Below are 24183 nucleotides of genomic sequence, written 5' to 3'. Positions count from 1 at the left end.
GGGGCACTTGGGTGGCTCAGTGAGTTAAGCGTCAGCTGAGGTCATGATCTCACGGTTCATGACTTCAAGCCCCGCTTCGGACTCTGTGCTGACAGCTCAGAGCCTGGAGCCTGCTTCAGATTTTGTGTCTCCCTCTCTCTCTGCCCCTGCCCTGCTGACTCTCTGTCTCTCTCAAAAACTGAATAAACATTAAAAAAAATATTAAAAAAAAAGAATACGTAAATCTGCAAGGCATTACTTTATATAAAATAATTCTCTATATAAAAATAACCTTATGTATATACAAGATTTTATACATATATAAAATAATGCCTTGCAGATTTATAGCAATAATTCCTGGCAAATATACAACATACATTGTCAGGGTGTAAAACTATCTGTTAAATCATTATATAACGGCATCATCCAAACCAAATGACAGGACAAGCAAGAACAACAAAATTCCTATCATCCCACACTTATATTCAACACCACTATCTACTTATTGTCCTCTCATTTAATCTATCACCTCTATTGGGAACAAAAGCAAACAAACAACAACAACAAAGCATTACCAGATTACAAAAGAATAATAATGCTCAAAGAGGTTCACAGTTCCTCATATGCAATTCTGAAATTGTAAAAGCTCTTATCAGTTTGGTGTCAAAAGTCATTTGGCTAAAAAAATGGCTCTGAATTGATGCGAGACTATTAATTTTTATTTATCCCACTTGGTATGAATATTTATAAGTTTTGCTGCAGGAATATTTTTTTTAATATGAAATTTATTGTCAAATTGGTTTCCATACAACACCCATTGCTCATCGAAACAGGTGCAGGAATATTAATGTATTGGACTACAGAGAACTGCTCCACACCTGCTGGGGGTATTATAATAAACAGCATGTGTTCCACATTACCTTTCTAAAATCAGAAAACATGTGGAATGTGAAACTCATCTACACTCCAAGTGTTTCCCAGAAAAGACTGTGGGCCAGTAAAAAGCAAACGAGATTTTCCATGTAGCTTTTTTTTTATACCTCTGTTTGTATGAGAGGACGTCCTGTGGTGTGTGGTTTATTATCAGAGCAGGCGCAGATCCTTCATGGTAATCAGAAAACGTTATGACAGTTGAATGTTCAGCAGTGTTTACATCCACCAAGATACCTCCATTCTATTGTAGAAAAAAAACTTGTTTGAAGTATTGGTTTAACTTGCAGTGACATTTGGAATTGCAGTCAGTTACGGAGACACAAAAAGGTTGTGTTCTTATATTCTTAATGAAGAGCACACTGGCTCTCTGATCTCTTACAAATACATGTACAGCATGAGATATATATTAGCACCTTCACATAATTACCAGATTTTATAGCATGCTTCAATAAAATATTTTAAAGCAAAAATTCAAAACCAAAGATGTTTTATTATAAAACATGAAAACATACCAGCTCTTCCAAGCTCAATAAAGTGCCATTATCCTGTCGGTTATAAAAAAACGGTTTGGAGGAACCTTCACAGCCCACCACTCTCACACAAAGTTTGCCTGACAAATTTTCAGGCCAAAAGGGAAGGCACTAAAAATACAAAAGTTAGTATCAGTCTTAAAACAGTACTGTGGTATCAATAAGATAATGGCTACTTAAGTTTTTAATTCTAAATCTGACCATGATACAATTATTAGTACGTTTGTTTCTTAAAATATTTCCTCATCTCATGTTAAAGTTATTGACAATATAAGGACTATTTATGAAACAAAAGAAACTCCATGAGAAGAATACAGATTTAGTAGTCTTCATGTACTTATGAAAAAATTACAAATGAGAAACTAAAGAGTTTACTCATTAAGAATGACTCAAGTATCTTGAATATTTAAAACCTATAATCTTAATAACATTTGCTTTTGTGCATACTCCATTTTAATTGCTTAATGCACTATGAATTCTTTCATAGCATATATTTTCCTAGATAAACTAGAAACACAGTTGAAGGCAATGAAAAGAACACCAGCGACCTCGCTGGAAGTCCTGACATTATCTTCATGTTTGATCTTAATAAAATTATATAGCTCATTGAGCCTTATCTGTGAAACTGAGGTTTTAGTTCCTAATATAATACAAAATGCCCTTCTGTTATAGAGTAGTAAGTGAATTCCATTTCTGAATAAAAATGATACTGTTATCAAACCCCCATCAATGATAATGAGCATTTATTTGTTGCCAAGTCTACAGAAATCATTCTAAGTGACTTGGAAAGCCCATGTCTCTCAGAACTCTAAATTTGTTTGCACTATAACTAGAATCCTTCCTCTTAAGCTTCTTGCTAAGTTTTTAAAAATATATATAATTTTGTTTTTGAGACATACAGAAGAATGGTTCTATCCTTAAGGTCAACTGGTTTGGTTGAAAACTCACACAAATTCAAGCACTAAGGCTCATCTTTGCACCTGTCCTCTTCTACACTCTTTCCCTCACTCTGTTCATCTCCTAAAATCTTGTTGAGCCTGTGAAGTTTAGTCTAACTCTCACCTCTTCTATGAAACATTCCTTTTGCTCTTGGCCACAATGATCGTGACTTCCAAAGACTTCACCAATCTTAGAAAAGTATGAGATTTTAACTTCCTTCTTGGTAAAGTGAGGGGGTCGAATTTTAGCAGAATTTTCAAGGAAACTTGAAATTTTACAGAAATTCTACAACCACCTATAACTTAGCATACACAATCTTTTTTTCCACATGTGAATTTATATGAGTCTTAAGCCCTCCAACAGCATTATATACTTCTTGAACACAGAGGCACTATCCTGACTACTGAGACAATTCATAGTACGTCATCTTAATGTACTTTTCACAGTACACATCCATGTTCTATACATACAGGAAGAACTACAGCCTGAGTGTCAACCCTCTAGACTGGCTAGTGATAAATATTACCAGTAATTTTCTTCTTCTTTTTTTTAACATGTGTTTATGAAAAAAAAGTCAAAGCTGGCTGTCATGTTTTAATATACAAATACTGTAGCAAAGTGAGGGTAACACAAAAGTATATGCAATTCTTATTTATCTGTCTATATCTATTTGTACATTTCAGGAGCCAGTCATAGTGAAGGAAAACTTTACCTCTGAAGAAGCAATATAGTTCCACTTATTAGTTGGCATTGAGCCATCAGACGCAATTTCACCAACTTCCAGTTCTAATGACGACTTGTTTGCAATGGTACAAAAGGGAGTCAGGGTAACTATTCGTGTAAGATTAAAACTGCTCATTTTGATGCTAACACCAACCTGTGTAAAGGAACAAGCTTCTTTGAAATGATACACACACCCCATTCACATAAAGATTTCTTAAGATATTTTAAAATAACGCCTGTAAATAAAGTAACTACTAAGCCATATTCAACTACTGATTATCTTTTCACTAAGAAAAATACTTGGCTCCTTAGTTTGGCTCCATCAGAAATCAATTCAAGAAATATCAAACGGTAATTTAACTAATGATGACTGTAATAACATATTTAGTTTAGCTGTATTCTTTATTTTTTTAACATTCCAAACATAAATTGTTTTATAATTAGTGTAGAGGCTCAAGTTTTGCTGCTTTATCATCTCTCTGTTAATAAATTAAGATAAAAATTTCAAAGTGGCAATTACAACACGTCAACTGACCTCAGGTTACTCAAATTTTCAGTCAAATCTAAGATTTAAGAAACATCTGGCAGGGAGTAGTGTGGAATGAGGATTCTTGTATACTCTGAATATTTACAAGTTGCTGACGTAGATGGATTCAACTCACTTCTTAAACTTTGATAAACGTAGGTCTTGTCCTCATACTAGTAGTCAAAGAAATTTATAGAGATAACAGTCCTGTACATAATACTTTGAATTCAAATTTCTGTACCCCTTAGAACCTAGCTGGTTAACGGAGCTGAAGAAAATGTGAACGAAGTCAAGGGTGAATAAGCAAGCAAAATCTTACCAGGTATTCCATACTGTTGGCAGGACACTTCACACATCCGTAACTTCCCACTGTATCCAATGAAAAACCATTGGACCAGGCGCTAGTAGAAATTTTTAATTGTACCTACAACAGAGAACACATAACCATCATATAAGAAACCTAAAACACTACATTAATTTTATTTGAGGGAAAGATACTATTCTATTAGAAATTTATTTAGTATCATAGGACATAGAAAAAAATAATCAAAGCCATAATGCCAATGGGTCAGAGAACCACAGATATTCTAGAGGCCAATAAAATAAATGCAGAGCTCTGATCTTCCCATTCATCTATGCAATGAGTTTAGTGAATTTAAAGATGTATGCCAATGAGACCCTCTGCTGTTTAAAAAGAAAAGCTTAACATAAAATAATATTTTCCAGTGTTAGACTTAAGATAATGAGCCAACAAATTCTTAAAAGTTTTAAAACATAAAGAATTTACTCCTTTAACATTACTTATCAAATGCTAAATGAAAGGCATCATGGTCAGCAGAATGGAAGACAGCAGGACACAGTTCCTGTCTTCAGTGAGCTCCAACTAAACAGGGAGATGGGAAACACATACTAATAATTATGATACAAGAATGAATGGGATTAAGAGCTACCCGAGTAGTACAAAATGCTACCAAGGTGAGACGGTAAAAAGTTTACTTCTGGCTATGAGATTTAGATAAAGTTTTAGAGAAGAGATCTAACTGCTCTCCTCCATCGAGATTATAAAAAACCTGAGGACAACCACAGGTAAGACACATAAACAGGTAAATAAATGCTATGGATTAATCAACACTTTAAGACAATGGTTCTTGAAATGTGGTCCCTGGACCAGCACTGTCAGCATCACTGACATTGCATCACCTAAATGCAATGTTCAGACCTTACCCAGACCTACTGAATCAAACATCAGGGGCACAACCCAGAAATGTATTTTAGAAAGCCCTCTAGGTGATTCTAACATGCTCTGAAATTTGAGAACCAATGCTCTAAGAGAACAAGGTTGTACTATCTAGCTCTACTTAAGCAGTTAGAAATCCTTCACACATGTTAGGCCTGAGCACAATGACAGCCAAAAGATAAACAGCAGGGAACCAGAAAAGATGTGGCAGGCAGGAAAAAGCATAGGGGAAGAGACATTTTAGGCAGAAACTGTAACACAAAGGCCTAGCAGTGAGCACTTAGGATAATGTGTGAGAAGCAATTTCATGATAGGAGTCTACAAAGGAATGAAGGGACCAGAGCAGAAAAGACCAGGCTTAGGTACTAGGTTTCTCTCTCAAAGGCTTGGTTTTAGGGCTTCATACATAGAAGGGCTCAGTTAGTATAAGCTAAATCCAACTGTTCCACCTTTTGAAATGCCATTACTGGTAAAGTACATAAAGTCAAGCTTTCTACCTGACACTACTAAAATAACAGAAGTAATTTTTTTCCAATGTTTGTTTATTTTTGAGAGAGAGAGAGAGAGAGGGCAAGCGCACAGGTAGGGGGTGGGGGGGGGGTAGGGGCAGAGAGAGAGGGAGACACAGAATCTGAAGCAGGCTCCAGGTTCCGAGCTGTCAGCACAGAGCCCGACACAGGGCTTGAACTCACGAACTGTGAGATCACGACCCGAGCCGAATTCAAATGCTTAACCGAGCCACCATGGTGCCCCAGAACAGAAGCAATTCTAAAGGCAATGGAGAAAAGGGCAATTCAGTCTTGGGAAACTCTTGCTAATCCTAACATCCCACTTGACTATGCATTCCTTAAAAGTCTCCTTGGACTTAATTCATACCAATGGCACTTAGCAAACTGGTAAGCATGGATTGAGGGAAGGCTAATGACTCAAAAATTTCCAAACTAGGAATTTATCTATTTTAACTTGTTATATCAACCAAAACACACCTTATTTTTACTAAAAATATTCTTCTTCTTGAAAGAAAATAAAATAATATCTCTGAAATCAGCTGGATGTTTCACGTGAATATCTTCTGCACGATACTGGAGAACCCGAGAAGTCTTGTTGATTAGCCAATAGGGACTAAAAACAGATAGCACCATCCGGCTGCCAATTCGTCTGACATGTACTGACAAGTCAACTGTCATCATTTCTGCAGAGTCAGGAGAAAAACACACAAGGAAGAATTCGGGAAGCGTATCACATATACGGAAATGTCCGTTCCAGTTTCTGCCCTGGTATTTCATCAGAACTAATTCCATTACTTCTCCACTGATTCTCGAATGGAGAACATCAGCAGCACTGCCTTCTGCTAGCTCATGAGTTTCCGCTGTTCCCTAAAAACAAACAAACAAAAACTAAATTTGCTTAGTGATATTTTAAAAACTCTGCGGTAACAACATCCATATTTTATGCAAATGCTAATAAATAACGTACCACATTCAGATTAACTGACAAGACTTCAGTGGAGTCCCAGGCTTACATATTATGAATGTTCAATAACCACTAAGGACTACAATGAAAAATATTATATCACAGCCAAAGGGAGAAACTGTCATTTGGCTATTAGTAAGTCAATGGCCACAGATTTGGAAAAAATAAAGAAATAAATAAAGTCAGATCTAGGCCTAGGATCCAAGGATGGGTTCAGGAATGCTGGCTGTTGTCTGTGTCATTAATGAGCCACTTAACCACCTGGCTTCAGCTTCACCCTCTGTTCAAATGCTATGCCTCGTGGTTCCCATATAAATAAAAGAAGGAAAGTGAGAGCAAACTTCTGACAAACTATCTAAGGGATGTGGAATTGTTTTTAGAATGATTAATAGCCACATAATAAATCAGGCTTCCTTTTTGAAAGCTTCTTTTACATAAATACTTTTTAGTTCATTTAATTCATTTTAGCCTTTACAAACTGAGGGGTGGCTCATTGTCAGATAAAGAAAAGAAATAATTTAAGCTCCAACACTTTCCAGACTTTTGTATTTTAAAATGTTGTGGAATGTAGAATCTAAAAATATTTATCATATGTCATTACTAAAAATGTTGCCCATTATTTATCAGACAGACTAATTATTTTAAGTTCAAGAGAAACCTGGATCAAATAAGACTATTAACTTTACAATAAAAACTTTAAAATTAACTTTAGAATAAAGTAAGATGAGTGCTTCCTCACTGGCTTTTTTCTATCCATCAGCTAATGGAAGAGATTGATATGGTTCTTATTTCATAGCAGATGCAGCAGAGCTCAGTGGAAGGGAGCAAGGAGCCAAATTACCTAGGTTCAAATCCCAGCTCTACAACTTATTAGCTGTGGGATCTTGGGCCTGTCACTTAATTCCTATGTGACTCAGTTTGTTCCTCTGTAAAATGGGTCTAATAATAGTACCTACACCAGAAGGTTATTGCAAGGATTAAATGTGTTAATACAGGTAAAGCACATGGTATAGCGTTTGCCACATACTAACTGCTGTATCGGTTTTTGCTATTATTAATATTATTAAAGCATTACAATTATGCTATGTAAAAATACCTCAACTAAAAACATAGTGAAAAAACTAGAAATCACTCTGCAATAATAAAGGTCAAACAAAATACAAGAGCCATACCTCAAGTAAATATCTTAGAGAGTATGGGAGAAGGTTCCTCAAAGTGAGGGTAGGATAAAGATGGATAATGTAAGCTGGATCCCAATCTTCCTCGTGGCTACATATATAGCTTAATTCATCAGGCAGAGCAACTGTATTGACAATGAGAGGTAAGAAGTTGACTTCTACTGACGGACACTGAAGCATGCATCTGACTTCCCTGCTCCTGTGAAGTTCTTCCTTCCAAGAAATGTAAGTGGTGGATTCTTTGTACCGATTCTCTAAGATACCAGCTGGCTGAATAAATAATTGACATCTAGAGAAAAAAGAAAACAGAGTTGGGGAAAAAAGCTTTTATCAAGAACTTAAGAATCTCATTAAATCTTCTTGGTAACTCTACAAGGTAAATACTTATTCCTATTTTTACAGAGGAGGAAAACAAGGCTACGAAAGGTTAAGAAACCCGCCCAAAGTCACATAGCTAACTCAGGGAGGAACTTTCTGGGAAAAAAACAAAAACAAAAACAAAAACAAAACGCTGTGTAAGCAATGACAAGTCAAAAAAAAAAAAAAATAGTCACTTCAATTATAAAGGCAACCTAGTAAAAATAAATTTCAGAAAGTGCTAAAACATCAACTATACAGTAAGAAATTTTTCATCTGGTAAATCAATGATTAAATAAATGTATTTCTCTAGATGTCTTAAAACTGGCTTTTACACATCTTTAGATAATAAAAATATAAGTTTTTTTCCTGGAATATAGATCCCAATTCATATTTAAAAATATATATTGTGAACCTTTTAAAACTTTGTATTAGTTTTCAAGCATTAGTTTCAAGGAAATAGGTACCTATATGAATCTAAAGGAACATGGAACTCCTCTTCAGGGCTGGCTACTCCAATGGGCTCCAGCAGCTTAACATTCTTAACAGATTTATAGATGATGAATGCAATAGAGAAATGATTTTTAATCTGTTGGATAAAAAAGACATACAAGTTGTTTAAAAAGATAACACATGGCCAAAAGAAAAATGTGAGCTGCACACAGTTACTTTTAGATCTAAAAGTTTCAAGCCCAGTATTAGAAGATATTTTATGGATAATTGAAAAATTTTAGGATATTTAAGTGCTTTACATGAGAAACTTGATGTTTAAGTGGCAGTTGAAAAGTTCTGAGAGAGTCACACGTTCTACACTGATGTTCACTGTTGTGTATAATATGTATTACTCTTTGGAGTTCAGCCATAATATTTTCCCCATTATAACCTCTTTTCAATGCACCATGTGAAAACAGAAAAGGATAGCAAAGGAAATATAAGGAAAAGGACTACAACTCTCTCTCCTGGACTATAACGTGATATAGGCTAGAACAGCAAACTGAGAGATAACAATGGCCAAAAGTTGAAATCCTTTATTTTTTTTATCTGATATTCTAAGTAGGAAGAAATGTTCTTTTGATGACCATATAATGAAACCTGTAATAATGCACAGGAAAAGAAAAATGGATAAAGCCTTAAACATAGAAAAGATTAAGATGCTAAAATCTTTTTCTGGGGAGATCATTCCAGTATTCCTTCAGATATACTTGAAACATACAATCCCAAGTGATATACAAAGAGAATGGAATGCTATTTTATTTGGCAACCACTTATAATTATTAACACTCCCAGTTCTAAATCTTTAAAGAAAGAGGTGAAAATCTTCCTTAATTTTCAACCTAGACCATAACAAAAATGGCCTTTCAAATAACAAAACTGTTTAATCAGACATTTAAAATGAAGACTAGAATAAAAACAAGTTAGACTGGAAATAGCAGCCAATTCAACCTATTATGTATTTCTGAATAATCAGTATTAGCTCCATGTTTTATCATATTCCTATATTCACCCAAATGATTGAAGATTTCTTGCTATACTTCAAGGGACACAATTCACTTTAATGGATTACCTGCAGAGGAGAACGAAGAGTGATTACTTTATTCCCTTCAGTTGCATCAATCTGTACCAAGACTGAGTCAGAATGACTGGCATTGGGATTCCGTACGTTATACAATCGCCGTCCGGATCTGGCAACAGGGACTTTTGCAACTTCTGTATATCCATGAGGTACTAAGGCAGAGCATAAGTGAGAAGCATTCCAAATACCAATTTACCTATATTTCTCTCAGACAGAGTACTCATCAGCACCTTAAAATAATACAAGGGAATTCTTCTTCATGACTGAACATGACGACTACTCAAAATGCTTTTCTGAGACGTAGGAACCAACAAAGAAAGGAAACTAAAGAAACTAAAATAAAAAAAGAGTAAAATAAAAAAAGAAAGGAAACTAGTTATAAAATGTTTTGACCCAAAACAATTTCTCTTCGGGTTTTAAATCAAGAAACAGACCCTTACCTATGGAGAACAAACTGATGGTTACCAGAAGGGAGGTGGGTGGGGGGATGGGTGAAATAGGTGATGGGGAGTAAGGAGGCCATTTGTGATGAACAGCAGGTGCTATATGGAAGTAATGAATCACTATATTGCATGCCTGGAACTAATATCACACTGTATGTTAACTTGGAATATACATAAAAATAAAAAAAATTTCTTAAATCACACAAATTTCAGCTTGTTCCTTTTCTTTCAACTATAGAGCAATAATCACCTTTTCTGTGTAATGGTGATAATTACTGTCAACATTTTATGACTTCTGAATATAGTTCATTTTCCTCTCCTCAATGGACTCACATCCTTTTTGAAGCATGCTACAGACGACATTATTTAAGGGCACAGAAATAATCTAATTTTCTAAGGTAATTCTTAAATTTAATTGTCTCAAGTTTAGAGGAAGAAAATAAGAGCTTATCAACTATTTGTTTCAAGCCTTTAGAAATGTTGTCTCCCAAGGTATCTGCAGCAATATCTTTACATTTTAACAAAAATAAGCCACACAGCTACAATTCCAAAGATGAATATAAAATAAATATAGCATACCAAAGGTTAGAGTGAAGAAAGAGCTTTCCTGACGGCTCAACATAGATAATTTTCCTTGACGTGAAGGTTCCATGCTGGCATATTCCAATTCCAAATGCTGACCAGCATCAACATCATAAACACCACTTTTCTCAAGGGAGCCTATTACTCTGAGATTATGATTGGGCTGCACCTTAATGGGAATGCCTACAGCATTTTTCACTGTAAAAGGAGCCCTATCTTTTAAAGAGTAGTCAAAAGTAGAAGCAGTGCCCTCTGAAAAACCCTGAAAAGGAACATAACATCGCAATAAAATTTTTGCAAAATTCAATTTTTTTCCAAAATTAAACATTTTTAAGAAAGTAATTGTGATGACAAGCATAAATAATCCGTACATGCTTCATTTTAAAATCCCATTTGAAATATACCAAGAAAAAACCAAACATACTTTGGCTAAATTGTTGAAAACATTCAGGCAACTTTTGGATATGGTTATATTCATTGTGTCTCCTGAAGAAATATGAACTGCTGTTTGTGGCTCAGGAAGAAAAACAAAATCATCTCCTGGAATTAAACTTTTATCTTGGACTGGATTCTTCTTTACCTAGGAGGATAAATAATGTGACACATTTAAGTTATTAGCCATTTAATAACAAAAATTTAAAACTCTCAAAGTGTTAAACTCTCCTAAACTGATCCCTTCATATTAAGGCTGGTCAAAAGTCTCAGTTTCAAAAACAACCAGTGCTTCGCTTAGACACAGCACAGATCAGCAGTCTTTTTTGCAGTGTGTGGTCAGTGCACGGGGTAATGTTTCGGACTGTGTCACAAAAGCTCTCCAGGTCAGTTACAGTATTTGTTTCTTGTGCATTCCCCAGAGGAAGCTATTTACCCAGTGTCGTCTGACTAATTGGTCCTTATGTGTTGAGGCGTAATGGAAGATGACCCTCAAGTCTAAACCGATCCTCACTGGAGGTAATGTGGAATTCTGTTAACACCTACACATAATACGATAGGCTTTTGCCAGCCATCAGATTCCACCATAGTTTTTGTTCTAATAGAGCTCAAAGGCCATATACAAAACTATTTGTTAGCCTGTCTATGCCAGAGACAGGTAGAGCAGAAATATTACTTCTACTTTACTGAGAAGAATTTGGGACACAGGTTAAGTGGCTTCGCAGTTTTAAAATAGGAATCTGCTGAGTCAATTTCAGCGCCTCACACTTCAGGCTACACCAGAGAACTGTAGTGTAGTCACTTGTTAGGGGTATATAATTCATGTTCCTTTTAGTCAAGAAAAATGTGCTTTGGTATCCAGGATTCTGAAGTGCTCTCAAGAAATACCATCAAGAGATAACACACAAAGAATTCATGAACTACAATTCAAGTTTTCTCAAATGTTTTGGTCTCCTAAAATCACTGATGATCTCAAAGAGCTTCATTTATATGGATCAGATCTATGACTATGAAATCTATTAGAAACCCAAACTGAGAAAATTTTAAATATTCATTTAAAAACAATTATATGTTGAATAATATTTTAATGAAATATAACTATTAAAGTTATCTTTAATAGTAAAAAGAGGGGCATTGGCAAATCTCTCTAGTGACTGCCTTAAGACGAGCGGATTCTCATTTCTGTTTCAGTATTCATTCTGATGCAATATCACACAGTCTCTGGAAAATTCCACTGTATGCTCACAAGAGAATGAGAATAAAAATGATATATAATGTCTATTATTATGAAAATAGTTCTGACCCCACAAACCCCCTAAAAGGGCCTCCAGAATCCTAGATCACAAATCTTGAGAATCATTAAACTAAAAAATATAAATGAATGTGCTGAGTGCCATCAATATAAAGATATCGTATGGTTTCCTTACATCAAGCCTTAAATTCCATTGTCTCTTCCCCTCCACTCTCTCAATCAGTGGCTCCCAAACAGCATGGGTTTCATTATAGTAGTGAACCTGGAAAGGCACAGAATTGTAATAACAGAGTCTTTCAACTTTAACAACATATTTCTATAATCATTAGGAAAAAATATTACACAATTAATGTTACATGCCAATCATTTTAACAACATACCTCAAGACACAAAGAATAGCTATAAAGAGGGTACATTTTCCTTTACTCTCTTACTTTACTGCCATAAATAAATTACTTAACAAAAAGTCTTTAAAAAACAGTAACCAACTAAATAATACTACATTATGCATCAACAAGTTAAACGTTAGAATATATTATTCAGACACACACACACACACACGCACGCACACACACACTTGCTGCAGCCATGCACAAACAAGAAAAGTGCACATCTTAATTCTGCAGGTGTAATTTTGAGAAGTTGGCTCTGGAAGTATTAAATGATGTAGTCATACCTCTAATGTCATGTCAGCAGTAGCAGCCATTAGGGAAGTCCAATTTTTAATATTTCCTGAAAACTTAGACTCTGCCAGTAATAAAGGTACAGTTCGATGCCCAAGGCCACATTCTAAGGTAACCTGAACTGACTCTACAACAACAGCACAATTTTCCTCTATAGATAGACAGTGAATGTCTTTGAAATTTTCTGTTATTTCTGTTGCCATGTCAACACCAAGAAACCAAGAGTTATAATCACTAATAGATTTGATGCCCCAAATATTTTCTGTTTCCTTAGATGTATCTTTGGATTCATCTTCTTTTGTCTTTGGAGACATAGCAGCCATGATCGTCATCACAGTATTCAGAATTATGGGTGAAATCTTTAAAAAAGAAAGCAGAAAAATGTTAAGAATAAATTATTTCTAAATGAGAAGAATATATAACACAAAACTTTAAAAAAAGTTAAAAATTTAAACACATTACATTAATACCTAAGAAAAACAAAAGAGAATACACAAAGCCATATGTCAAGTCAGCTAACATCATACCCATGATTTCTGCCAAGGCTACATTGGAATTAAGTAATTAATATTATATGTTAATGTCAAAACCTAAAGTTAAATTGACCAATTCATAATAAAATACGGTTATATGAAAAGAAAAATGTAGTATAACTGAATTTTTTATTTTTCAACCAGTTGCATTAACTAAACCAAAGTATATGATCCTCATCAAAATATACATACATGATTTTCATTTTTCTGACTGAAACAAAAAGCCTAAGAATCACCATGGATCCCCTTCCACTTACCCCAAGTTCTGCAAACTCTACCTCTTATTATCTTTGTATAGTATCTTTGCTCACCTCCTCATTCCTAGCCTTGCACCTTAGTTCTACACTGATAATGCCTACTATGTCCAGTGCTGACTGGACCCTCAGAGTCTGCCCTCCACATTTCCACCAGCTTTCTTTTCCTCAAACTCAAATCTGGGCATGCCATTCCTATGCCTAAAATCTTCATTTGCCCCTAACTTTAAGGATGCAGTTCAAACTTCTCTTTAGCTGAGGACACAAAAGTCTTTGTGATGTGATACCAGGGTTTCCCAAAGTGTAAGCAATACTGGGTTAAATAAGTGGATTCCTTTACTGTTGTTCTCACAACCTCTACTTATGTAATTCGCTAAAATGATATGATTACATCACCCAAAGAAGGAAGTAGTATGAGCCTCTTCCCAAACTTACCTGTCCACTAAGTCCCTTCTTTGTCCTTGCCTTATTAATGTCACCTTTAATTAGAGCTCTCAATCTTACAACTCCACCACACCATTCTCTCCAACCACGTGGAATCACCACTCTAAGTCCTTAAAAGGTTTTTCATACCTCTACTTTTGTGCATATTGTCAGTTCTGTCTTGATAACCCTCAGCCTCCCTCTGCTTCTAACCTCCATCAGATTTTCAAAACTCAGTTCAAGTAGCCTCAGTTCCAGGCAGATTTCCCTGATGTCGTGGTCTGATCACAGGACCCTTACTTGTGCTCCCAAAAGCACCAGTACAGGCCTCCAGCTCTGAAAGCCAGAATCATTGATTTACTTCTTTCTCTCACATATATCAGTAAGTTCTTTGAAGATATGGACTATGTATCACCAATGCCTTGTATAGACATTTTTCGTACAAAGTAAGAGCTCAAACAATGCTTGCTGAATGAATAAACAAATAAACTGATATACAAAGAAAGGGAAAGACAATATTCCCAGTACCTTAACCTATTGTCTTAGACTAAGTGCATGCAAATTCAAGACCTTTCCCCCTGAATGACCACCTTAAGTTCTTCAAAAAGTAAATCTGTTAACAAAATTCAATCTAAAACTACTGAGCATTTTAAAATATTGAGAGAAAACTGCACTGTTATTTATATGGTAACTCAAATGACATTAGTTTGAGCCTTGGTTTAATCACTATCGGTTATGGTATAGTAAAACTGCTATCAACCACCTTAATATTGCGTCCTTTGGACAGACAGAAAAAGAGATTTGGGGAAGTATTATTCTCTGTCTTTCATTTATAACCAATTATGAGGTCATACTTAAACAATACAAATGCTATTGGAGAACAGAGATTGTTTTTCCAATACTTCAAATATAAGAGATTAATAAAAAGCAAATCCTAATAACTTATTTCTAGTTATTCTAGTTATTCAGTAATCTGTCATTACAAAAATTTAAAAGCCAAATAAAACATTTAATTATGTAATTATTAAATTCACATTATACCTGAATAAAAGCCTAAAATAACTTACTACAAATAAAGGCAACTTCACTTTTCCATCCCAACTTTCTTCTCTTCCCATCCCATCTCTGCTGTCCCCCAAACCCAATCTTCCCAACACACAAAAAGCAAACATAATGGATATAAACTATCTCAATCATTTATAGATATTTAAAAGTACTCTCGTTATAAAAAGATAGAAAAAAATTTGCTTTAAAGAAAAATGACTTTTAATATTAGCAGTATTTACTGTTTGAATATGTAATGTAAGTAGCGTAATGTTCTAGTTAGAAGAGACATCAAAAGATATTGCTAGAAACAAGAATTTTTACCCAAATAATATGATAAGCACTGACCTTAATTATAAATTCTTCAACCATAATGCTTATATTTTGTTTTCCTGAAGCCCACATACATTTTTCCATAAATAAAGAACAAGGCTGTAAGACCTAGTAACAAATAAATAAAATTCACATTTCCTTAGTTAAAATCTGTTATGTATACGTAGATAATACACACCAGAAATGTCTTACTTAACTGGACATCTTTTTTTTTAAATACGTATTTATTTTTGTTAGAGAGAGTGTGTGTGTGTGTGAGCACGCATGAGCATCAGAGGGGGAGGAGCAGAAAGAGAGACAGAATCCCAAGCAGGTTCCACAAAGTCAGCTCAGAACCCAACTTGGGGCTCGAACTCACAAACCATGAGACTATAACCTGAGCCGAGCCCAAGAGATGGATGCTTAATGAACTAAGCAACTCAGGGGCCCTTAACTTGAGATCTTTAATGATACCTTACGCCAAAAGCAAAAGACAAATGAAATTAGGTGAGAACTTTTCTTGTGAGGGCTCTTAATTATGACAAATCCGTGTACATTGTCAAAGGACTGTAAGCAGTTCTGATCAATTCCTTTATGTCAATTCTTACGTAAGGATGCACAGTTACTAATACAAGTTTAAAATGTTTCCTTTCAGAACACCTGGGTGGCTCAGTTGGTCAAGCACCTGACTCTTGATTCTAGCTCAGGTCATGATCTTATGGTTCATGAGATCGAGCCCCCTGTAGGGCTCTGCTCTGACAGTGTGGAGCTTTCTTGGTATTCTCTCTTCTTCTCTCTCTGCCCCTCCCCTGCTCATTCTCTCCCTCTCTCTCTCTCTCTCTCTCTCAAAATAAATACATAAACATTAAAAAAAAATAAAATGTCTGCTCTCACTAAAATATCTTTCAAACGATACCCTTTGTAAAATATGCCTTTAAAATATCCATAAAAATGAGGTGAAGACTATGGAAAAGTCTTACATTCACAAAGAAGTACATGAGGAAATGAAATTGTTAATTATTAGTTTTTATGACAACTAAATAACTTGAAATTGTTATTTTAAACAAAGAGTTCTGGGGTAGCTGGATGGCTCAGTCAGTTAAGTGTCCAACTTCGATTCAGGTCATAATCTCAAAGTTCATGGGTTTGAGCCCTGCATCAGGCTCTGCGCTGACAGCTCAAAGCCTGGAGCCTGCCTCAGAGTCTGTGTCTCTCCCTCTCCCTGCCCCTCCCCCATATATGCATGCACATGCATTCTCTCTCTCTCTCTCTCTCTCTCTCTCTCTCTCTGTCCCTCCCTTTCAGTCTCTCTAAAATAAATAAACATTAAAAAAATAAAGTTTTGTTAACATATTAGAAAAAGACTGTGGTAAGGTACGTAAATGAACAGTTTCCCTATGATGAACACAAAGTCATTCTTGAATATCATATAAGGTGCTTATAAAAACAAATTTCCAATCTGTAAACCCAATGACTTACTTAAAACTATTAAGCTTATATTTGTAAATAAATTTACTTATACTATATATATATATATATATATATATATATATATATCATTAAAGAAATAAGTAAACTAACCTTACACCTCAACTGAATAAGTAAACTAACCTTACACCTCAAGTGAATGGAGGAATTAGTATTGTATTATTTACATTTAAAAAAAAATTAGGAAAAGCTTTTCCTGGAGTAATCAATTAATTATAAGCTTTCTGTGACAGGCCAAAAGATGATCCTGCTCAAGAATGCTTCATGATGAAGTACAGACTAAGTCTAATGTTGCATTTCTTCATGTAAGCCACTTGGTCATAAATTTTCCTAATTTATGCAAATGAGTCATATAATACAATGAATCCTCTTTAATGTAAAATTCTCAATTTAACATTTAACACTTATTGGTATGGCAATCAATTAACTAAAATATTTTTCAACAATAACTTGAACACATAACTGAAGTTAACTTTTTTTTTAATGTTTGAGAGAGAGAGAGAGACAGACAGACAGAGCACAATAGGGGAGGGGCAGAGAGAGAGGGAGACACAGAATCCGAAGCAGGCTCTAGGCTCCGAACTGTCAGCACAGAGCCCGATGCTGGGCTTGAACTCACGAACTGTGAGATCATGATCTGAGGTGAAGTCAGATGCTTAACCAACTGAGCCACCCAGGTGCCCATGAAGTTAACTTTTAATACAGCAAAACACAATCTCTTTGGTCACATGACTTCAATGCTGATTTGTACTAAAATTCAACTACTGTTCTACAAAAGATGGTACAATGAAAGGAAAAAGTTTAAAGGTAGCTCCCAGTTCTGCCAATGGCAGCATGGCTGAATCATTTAACATCTTCGGAACTCAACCTTAACTTTAAACCTCAAATTTGTAGTAAATAATCTCTGAAGTCTTACAGAGCTCTCACATTCTAGGATTCTACGAATCCACCATTTCTGCCAATCTTCAATCCGTGCTTAGAATATAAGGCAATTCTTACTGTAGTAATGTTTCTTCCTCTTTTTTCTCTGAGAAAAGGGCAAGCAAGGACTTTAAGATCTCTCACAGAAGCTTCCATCATCTGTTCAAGTTTGGAGGTTGACATAGACAGGTTACACTGGAATGAGGCTGTCAGAGCAGGAGCATCGGCCTTTGTCAGATTGGCAACAAATACCACTTCTGGATCTGTGATCTTGGCCTTTAAAGTCATATTTGGTCTTACAGAGTCATCTGAAAAAACAAAAAAAGCAACCAAAAAATATGTCACAAAACGTATCTTGTCACTTGAGTATATACTATCTATAAGTTGCTAGGTTGTTTCTAATATCTTGCTATATGGGATATGGCAGAATTAACCGTAGTTGACTGATACTAATGATAAATTATTAACAAATGCTGATTGTGCGGGATAATGCAATCTGATCTCTGACACAACATCATTTCCACTTTGACCTAGCAAGAATAATCTTGTTTTGAAGTTGGTTTTGTCTGAATTAAGGTGTGTGCACATATGAACACATGAATGTGTTTTATGTTACACTGCAGAGACAGGAGGGGAAAACAGGAGAGGGTAATATCAGGAAGAGGATAAGAGACTGATAAAGTTGACTCTGACTTCACTATAAAACACATAATCAGTGTCCTACAATCTATAGGATTAATGCATTAACTATGTATATGAATATAGAGATATATAATTACTGTTTAGGAAAGGTAAATGAAAAAATAAAATTCTGACCTTGCCAGTGAATGGTATTTTCCAATCTTGCTGAATTATGCATTAGAAAGATAAATGCCTGACCTGAGACAATTATAATTTAACAAAGAAAATCACTGATCTACTTGGTAATGCTAGAGTAATTTATAGAGCAGGGAAGTGACTTCGGTGTACATCAAGACCAGACATTTGCACACACTCCCCTTAGTTTAAGGTGTTTATGGTGATGTCCAGGGGCATCGTGCTGGGTGGTCTGATATCACCTTCTGCCTCTATCTGTTCAATTGCTTCAATGGATATAATTCTTCCATATATTTTCTCTGAATAAAAGACTGCCCTTCTATAAAACAGTCTCCCAACCAAAGACCCAGATTAACTCCCTCTATGTTTGGGTAAGTAAAGAAATGTTAATGGCAGAGTTGGAACCAGAACAGGGGTTTCCTAGCCCCTAATCCAATACATATTTCTATTCTACCTCTTAAAAATTTATGCTTACTAAAAGTTTTCCACAGCATATATTTAAATTGGAAAGAGTATTTCACTTTCTTGAATTGTCCATTCCTCTTTTTTCTTGTAATCTTTGTTAAAATATACGACAAGCTGTCATCTACAACAGATAAATTCTACTAACCTTTCTCCATCTTGATTTTTGCTGTGGCTGTCTGTCGTAGTGGAATCTGTGCTTCTTTTGCCATATTTTCTGAATTCTGAGACACAGCTTTGATAAAGAAATCTGCCACAGTCATCAGAAACTCCACGCTGGCACATACATATAGCTTGTCAAGAACAGCATCAACATGACTTCCATTTTTGCTTTGTTTGTAACTTATATCAATCATAGAACTGTTGTCATCTTGATCATTCCTTTTATCAATCATTCTAAAAAATATATACATTATTTTATTCTTGCAAAAATAATTTAAAAGATGAAAAATTTCCTATACACCTTAATAGTCTTTGTTTCACCTTTAAGTTTTTAATCTGAACAGAAAACAGGTCAACGTTAACTGGGGTCTAATTAGCTAATTAGCAACTAGGACATAGTCTCCTAATCTCTATAGCAAGACTCATGTTTTTAAGCAATTACAGATTATTTTATAATTATAATACAGTAGCAGAAAAATAAATGAATGACTACTAAAAGGAATTAACAAAACACATTAATGTGGTCCCACAAAATTTAAAGGTCAACCTCTTTACATTAGTTTACAAAATAAAACCTCCCTGAACAAATTTATCTCCAAAGATCATCCTATATAATTTGAGTCCAAAAGTATTCAATCAAATTCAAATCAGCCAGTGTTTATCAAGTGTCTGCAGTGATAGCTGCCACATATCCTCACACATGCTGGGAAGAACAGGTTACCAAACAGATGATGGCCTTACCCTTGCCTATATAGCAGCGGACAGCTACCCCAAACACGAAATTTGCAAACTAGAAAAGCTGGTTGCATGATAGCACTCTTTCCTCATTTATTCATCTCTAGGAAACACAAAGAGCTCAGAAGTATCCAGTATGTATTCAATGGAGCCCCTGGTTAGGGAGCAGCATAGTTTTTCTCCAAAGAACATCAAGGGCAAAAAGAGTATGTCTCAATATTTGAGAAAGGAATAAATATATAATTAGAATATTAAAGTCACATTATTTCCCACTTTACAGGAGGCTAATACAAACTAATGTTTAAGTACTGGCTTGATAAAGTGAAAATGCTAGGGATTACATTTCTAGTAAAACTTGGAAAAAATTTCAGAATACTGGTTTAAAATATACAGACAAAACAACTAAGATAAAGAAAAGATCAGAAACTTTCAGGCTTTTTATGGAAAAAAAAAAAAAAGAACCTGCCTTTTGGGGACAATTTAGAAAAATATGTTACCAAAAAACCACCCTATGTGAATTTCATTATTAAAATTCTTACATTCTCTTAGTTCCTGCTTTTAAGACAGTACTCCACTTTATTATTAAATTTCCCTTTAATTCAAATTTCACAGGAACTGAATCTGATATTAGCACTATTTATTGATGCACTTCAAATTGAAGTATGACCAAAGATCTCTTTTGATAATCCCAAGCCTAGCAACCGAATGTCAGGTATAATGTCAGCCTTAAATAACGTACAGCAAGTTCAGAGATGACAAACCTTGATGTTGCTCTCTCAATGCCTTCTCTGAGATCGTCAAGTGTGCATGTCTTAAGTTTAAGGCTAACATTCATTGAGCCATCCTTAAACATCTTCCCTACAGAGGCCATAAGATGTAGTCTGAGTTCACCAAGCCGGAAACTGTCATTGTGAAATGAAAGTTTGGATTCCTGTGGTGTATTTTCAAGCAAAAGAATCAGTATCTTTAAATATTATGTAATGACTTTTAAACACATTTCTTAACTCAGAGACAAAAGGCAAACTGATACAACAAAATTTAAAAGCATGGGTGTTAAAACACAAGAATAAAACAGAATAATACATGTGTTTCTAAGTGTATATGTACATATAAAAAATACATGTGTTGATATTCAACAATGGTTAATATATAAAAATTTATCTCAGAGTTTAATGCAAATAAAGATATTCAGGAAATGTTTTTGTCAATCAGTCTAACTAATAAATATTTAATTAACTCTTCTGTTAAAACAAAAACAAAAAACAAAAAACACCGTGAAAGGAACTATGGGGTTTATGAGAAAGGATAAAATATAGTAGGTGATCTCAGCGAGCTTATACCCTAATAAATATAGAAAATAGAAACATACTATAACGAACATGACAAGGAGATGCTGTAGACTGTAAATGATCAAAGACTGACATGTAGACACTTATTTACTCATATTTAATCCCCCCCCATATTCCACAAAGAATATTAAGTGATTAGGTAAAGAGTACAAATAGCAAAACTCAGAAGGTCAGAGAGATCACTGGTGGGCTGAGAAAAATTCAGAAAGAAGATGATAACTGAGCTGAGCCTCAGAGACTAAGCGGGATCAGATGGGGTAAGAGGAGGGAGAAGAAATTCCAGATGCAGAAAAAACACGAGTAAACAATTCAGAGATGCTCTAAGGGTATAAGGTACTAGCTGCTTAAGTTTGAATATTTCAATTAAAGAATGGTAGGGAATGAGGGGTGGGAAGAAATACAGGGCCTAATGAGGTCCCACTTCCCAAACTAAAGATTTAAACTTTCATTAACAGGTAAAAGGATCTCAATCTTTAATTGTAACACATTCTGCAAATTCTAAAGGTATGCCCACATCCTGCAAATTCTACATCTAAAGGTACGTAACACATCCTGCAAATTCTAAAGGTTAAATATACAACCACCCCCCAAAAAGAAGGAAAAAAACAAAACAAAACAACTAACAAAAATGTCTTTAGGAAAGTGAAGTCCTAATTGCTCACTATAGACAATGGCATTGATATAAGAGGTAGTGGTGATGTGCAATTCCTGGTACATTGGTTATAACTACATCCATCACTCAAGACGGTACATTGTATGCATATGGGTCAGACATTGACATTATTAATGGCAAATTTGGAATGTAAGTTATAAAAATGTAAATAATTCACAAGCTTCTGGTCTGTAACTACGAATAGAAATGACCTGTGACACACCTACTGATCACAATATACTAGTACAGCTACTAACGTAAACAATTTGGAGTCACTGAACTTTTTTAAATAAGGTACAATTCAGACAACCTAATACCGAATGTTTTTTAGTAGAGTAAAAAGTTATAAACGGCTACGTGAAATTCATTTAGGAAAGTGAACTTGTGCCAATGTCTGGTATGGATGAGAGGAAAAAGAGCAACGAACAAGGAAGCCATTACAGTAAGGGTAAGCTAAGAAGTTTCAAATAAAGTAGCAGTGAGAAGTATCAGGAAAGAACAAAGAAAAAAATGGCAATACTCAGTGTCGAATGAATAAAGGTCAATAAAGAAGGAAGTAAAAGAAAATATCAACATTCTAAGGCTGGGGCACCAGTAGAATGATGGTACCTTAAGTGCAATGAAGAATACATTCAACTATTCATTTCCCATAGGTTATGTTTTTTATTTTTTCATTAACATTAAACATTAGAAATGAAAGTAGTTTACTGCATAAATGACGGACACTAGCCCAAGGCTCAAGAGCAATATGAATAACTTAGAAAACAATTTGAAACATAAGATAACATGAATGGACAATAACAACAGACATAATCAATGCAAATTATGGGTATTATAATATGATGTATTTATTATGAGTATTATGATATGATGTAATTGATATAATAAAATTATTTATTGAAGATACTATCTACATAACAACAAATAGCTTTCTAAAATAGCACTGGTACATTAATTACTTCAAATCATGGCACTAGACTTGGTTCTTGTATCCACTAATCGGTATCCTTAATACAAATCTATTACATATAACATTTATTTAATAGAAACATAATTAATGCTTTTATATCCTGGATAATCATGAATTATAAAAGAATCCTCCAAGGTTCCAAAGCCACTACTAAATTATTCTTATACGGCTATATATGTACACATATATAGCTATGTAACAAAATTACACATATAATTAATTACTCACATATAAAATTCTTCTATTAGAGATGGACCTAAGTAGTTCAGGGCTAATGTTACCAAAAGAAGTAAAAATTTTTCGTTAGTTGAGTAAGATTAGAAATACTAACAAAGTGAAGACAGAGCAAGACCAATGTATATTCTGTAGGCCAAGTAAGAGTTTAATAGACATATTAATTTTTTAATTAATTTTTTAATTCAAATGAAAAGATGCCAATGTTTTAAAATTAAATACCAATAACTGAAGATGTATTTCTAAATAAATTTACTACATACCTGGTTTATATCATTGTTATAAAGGACAATGGAAAGAGATTCAAAGTGAAAGTCAAATTGGAGAGTGATATTTTGGTCCACAGAAAGCTTTGAGTCTGTCATATCTTGTTCTGATGGTTCAAACATAAGAATGAAAATTAAAAAGCTTTAAGTAAGTACATTATTTTACACTTATTTAAAAAGCAGAGATGATAACCTATTATTCTAAATATGTATCATACTTTCTAGGATTCTTTAAATCATATTATGAGAATTAATTAAAATGGCAATGATTTATTCTATATATATTTAGTATAGGGAAAAATGACAGAGGGAGACCATCTATATTTTAAAAGAAGCAACAAAAAAGAAGGGGTCTTGGAGAGTATCCAGACAACTTTTTTTTAAAGCCCCCCAGAGCGGGACTGTTCATCATAGAATAATTTACAATTATCAAAGCATTTAACCTAAATGGTTATAAGCCAGTGTTAAGAGATTATGAAATTAGAGGCAGAGAAAAATAAAATATTTTGACCTAGAACAGACTAGTCACTAACAGATTCTCTGCTAGCATAATGTAATTCTCGCTATCTTTAATTACCTATACCACCCAGCTCATTACATTTACAAGAACAGAATATAATTCAAGAGCAGAGACAAACAGTGCTCAAATAAAATATGGGCCAGGAAGCCTTTGGAATTCTGGGGGAAAAGAGATTTCAAGAAGTAATTTAGTCCTTTCCCTC

At 34.5% G+C, this 24183-nt stretch overlaps 1 protein-coding gene across 1 annotated transcript in view; it reads right to left on the bottom strand.

The window, feature by feature from the left end:
• VPS13C (vacuolar protein sorting 13 homolog C) overlaps positions 1–24183 on the bottom strand; it is a 192877-nt gene that overhangs the window by 41328 nt on the left and 127366 nt on the right. Inside the window, exons 47-63 of the mRNA XM_042941847.1 lie at positions 23459–23568; positions 20752–20921; positions 19242–19489; positions 17894–18123; positions 15443–15535; positions 12834–13199; positions 12333–12419; positions 10898–11053; positions 10471–10735; positions 9440–9600; positions 8343–8464; positions 7513–7807; positions 5854–6243; positions 3950–4054; positions 3094–3258; positions 1425–1553; positions 1020–1153 (exon numbers count right to left, since the gene is read on the bottom strand). Coding sequence (XP_042797781.1) covers positions 1020–1153; positions 1425–1553; positions 3094–3258; positions 3950–4054; positions 5854–6243; positions 7513–7807; positions 8343–8464; positions 9440–9600; positions 10471–10735; positions 10898–11053; positions 12333–12419; positions 12834–13199; positions 15443–15535; positions 17894–18123; positions 19242–19489; positions 20752–20921; positions 23459–23568 — 3226 coding nt within the window. The remainder of the gene's footprint in view (positions 1–1019; positions 1154–1424; positions 1554–3093; positions 3259–3949; positions 4055–5853; positions 6244–7512; positions 7808–8342; positions 8465–9439; positions 9601–10470; positions 10736–10897; positions 11054–12332; positions 12420–12833; positions 13200–15442; positions 15536–17893; positions 18124–19241; positions 19490–20751; positions 20922–23458; positions 23569–24183) is intronic.

The sequence above is a fragment of the Panthera leo genome, chromosome B3 (genome assembly GCF_018350215.1).
Source record: "Panthera leo isolate Ple1 chromosome B3, P.leo_Ple1_pat1.1, whole genome shotgun sequence".
In the NCBI taxonomy this organism is placed as follows: Eukaryota; Metazoa; Chordata; class Mammalia; order Carnivora; family Felidae; genus Panthera; species Panthera leo.
The sequence above is the reverse complement of the archived record's forward strand: the minus strand, read 5'-3'. Positions and strand labels throughout refer to the sequence as shown.